We start from the raw sequence: 2,953 nt of genomic DNA, 5'->3' as shown, positions 1-2,953 counted from the left end.
AGTTTCCAGCTCCTGGGTGACTCTGCGCAAGTCACGTAAGGAAGCTCTGTCCCTCTGTCCCGGCGGCCAGGACCCACCGCGTTGCGAGCAGCAGCTGGTGGGTGGGTCAAGAGATCCTTGCAGGGGGACAGAGCGGGGCAGGGGTCCCACGGTGCCTGTCCCTGCACCCACAGGTCCCACCCAGCGTGGGGAAGGATGGCCCATGGCCACCCCCATCTCTCTGTCCCCACAGATGAACACAGCGTTCGCTCTCCTCCCTCTGCCCTGCCTACCAGGATCGATCCCCGGTGCAGGGACACCCCGCGATGACTTCCCCACCACCTCCTGCACCGCCACGGCCCCCGCTGCAGCCCCCTGCCCACCCCAGCGAGACGAGGTCCCCGTGCAGCAGCCGATGAGCTGTCCCTGGAGCTGAAAGCCCCAGGACCCCTGCGGCACCCTCCGGCTGGGGATGTGTCATGGCCCAGCCACTTCCTTTTGGAAGTCCCCGCCAGGCCGCCGACGGGGCAGCCTGACTCACCCGGCCCCCTCCTTCCCGCACGGCCTCCCCCACAGCCCCCGCAGCCCTGGCAGCCATCCCCGTGGCCTCGGGCCTCCCGCTGTCACCGCCGCCTGCTCCCCCCGGGTGACTCACCCGTGCGCCCCCCCTGCCACCGGCCCCCGGGGCTGGGAGACCGGGAGGAATACCGGGCTGGAGCGGGGGAGCTGGGGGAGCACCCTTGGGTGCAGCCACCCAGGGCTGCTCGGGGCTCAGCGGGGACCCCGCCGGGCTGCGGGGCCGCATCCTGCGGCGGGCAGGGCACGGGGCTCGGCGGCGCTGCCGGTCCCCGGCGGCTCCCCGCGGTGGGAGAGGCGGGAGCACAGCCTAGCGGCTGCGGCGAGAAGGAGCCGAGCACGGGGGTCCCCCTCGGCTGGGCCGGAGGGGGGACAGGGGCTGTGTCAGACCCCACGAGGTCGCACCCTGCCCTTTGGGGTCCCGCGGGGGCCGTTCCCCGTGAGCCCACCCTCAGCCGCTCCCCGCTGTGGGAGGGGGAGCACCCGAGCCCCAAGACCTCCTTCGGGGTGCCCAGCACCCGAGCCCCCCGGCTTGCAGGACAACAGCTCTGCAGGGACCCCTGGAGCTGGGCAAGCTGCAGGAATACCCTGCAGGGATAGTGTCAGAGCTCTGGATTCAGCAGCCTGCTTCCAGCCCGGGGAAGCCCCCAGCCCCACCAGCAACCCCCCCACCGGGACGTGTCCGGGCTCTGCCCCCCCCCCCCCCCCCGCCCCCCCCAGCAGCCAGCCGCAGCGGCTGGGTTCCCCGGCCGGCGTTTCCCGAGGGAAAGAAGGGGGCCAAAAAGCACTCTCCAGCAAGGGGGAGAGGGGCAGGCTGGGACGGGCGGGGCCCTGGGGGGGCGCAGCCCGAGCTGGAACCCCCCCCGTGGTGCTGGGGGTGTGTGCCCAGGCTGGGCAGCACAGGCTGCGGAGCTGGCTGCGCGCAGCCATGAGATGGCGGCAGGCGCTCACACTTGTGCGCCCCGGCTCTGCCGGGTGTCCGCTGGCGCACGGGGCCCCTGCCCAGCGCCCCTCCAGCCCCCCGGGGCCACCCAGCCCCGGCCCCGCTGCTGCAGGGCACGTCGGGCACCTGGAGCCCAGCCTGGGACAGGGACACAGCCCGCCTGGGGCTCTCAGGTGTCTGCCCGCCTGCCCCGGGGACAAGATGTGCCTGTCCAGGACTTTGACCCCAGCGCCTGATACGGGCGGGCAATGCTCAGCAGTGGGATGGCCCAGCACGGCACGGGTCCCCGCTGCGGGCAGAGCAGAGCCCTGCCCACCGCCCCCAAACCTGGCGGCAGTGCCAGGCTGGCCAGAGGGAACGTGTCCTGGGCACCGCCGCAGCAGCGACAGCTCGTGGGCTGGCAGGAGCTGGTGCCGCGCTCCCACTGCCGCGGTGACAAAGCAAAGTCGCCCCCCGAAAGGTGCCACAGCCACACTGGGTGTCCCCATCCAGCCCCCTTGTGGGGTGGCTGTGCCCTCCCTGAGCCCCCAACCCCTGCCCCAGGGGAGGGATGAGTGCCAGCCCAGGGCAGCCTCAGCGCCTTTGGCATTGTCCCTGTGGCCTGGAGCAGGTCCTCCAGGCAGATCCTCCCAAACGGCTGCACCAAGGGACATTTCAGGGGACCGGAGGGGGGGCACACAGGGGCTCTGCCACCTTCTCTGTGGGAGATGCAGGGCTGTGGGCGGGCGGGGGGGGGGGGCAACAAGGGCAGGGACAAAGGTGGGGAGAAAAATGGGGCAGGAACAGCAACAAGGAGAGATATGGTGACTGGGACCGGGCAAGGACAGGGAACGATGGGCAAGGTGTCAAGACAGACAGGACAAGGACAGGGCAGGACAGGGGGACAGCCAGCCTGAACACCAGGCCCAGCGGTGAGCTTGGTGCCACTGTGGGGCGTGCAGGACGCGGGCTGTGGCACCCAGCACACACAGCACCCGGCACCGTGCCCGCTGCCGGTGCTCGGCGAGCAGCACCCGGTGCCGGTGCCAGCACCCAGCACACGCCACACGGTGCCCGGGGCGCTGTGCCTGCTGTGCCACACCGGGGGCACGGTGCCGGTAACGCAGCACACGGCGCCTGGCACCCGGTGCGTGGCACCCGCTGCACGGCGCTGCTGGTGCCGGTTCCCGGTGCGTGATGCCGGCACTACGCGGCGCCCGGTGCCTGCGCGCCCTGCCCGGTACCGGCCGTGCGGTAGCGGCCCGATAACGCGCGCACCTCTCGGTGCAGCCCCCGGGGCGCGGTGCCGCTGCCCGGCTCCCGGCGCGCACGAGCGGCTCCCGGTGCCCGCTCCCCGGTGCAGGTGCCGCCCCCGCGCCGCCCCCCGCGCCTCCCCCGGTGCCGCCCCCCCGCCGCCCCCGGTGCCTCCCCGCACCGCCCCGTCCCGTGCGCTGCCGACGGAGCATGGCGGGCCCG

The 2,953-nt window shown here is 73.2% G+C and overlaps 1 protein-coding gene across 1 annotated transcript in view; it reads left to right on the top strand.

The window, feature by feature from the left end:
• Positions 1–305: 305 nt before the first annotated feature.
• Positions 306–2,953, top strand: part of LOC118169577 (sterol 26-hydroxylase, mitochondrial) — a 7,581-nt gene continuing 4,933 nt past the window's right edge. Inside the window, exons 1-3 of the mRNA XM_035330946.1 lie at positions 306–376; positions 799–821; positions 2,782–2,790. Of these exons, the coding sequence (XP_035186837.1) occupies positions 306–376; positions 799–821; positions 2,782–2,790 (103 nt within the window). The remainder of the gene's footprint in view (positions 377–798; positions 822–2,781; positions 2,791–2,953) is intronic.

This window comes from Oxyura jamaicensis, chromosome 7 (genome assembly GCF_011077185.1).
Source record: "Oxyura jamaicensis isolate SHBP4307 breed ruddy duck chromosome 7, BPBGC_Ojam_1.0, whole genome shotgun sequence".
NCBI lineage: Eukaryota > Metazoa > Chordata > Aves > Anseriformes > Anatidae > Oxyura > Oxyura jamaicensis.
The sequence above is the reverse complement of the archived record's forward strand: the minus strand, read 5'-3'. Positions and strand labels throughout refer to the sequence as shown.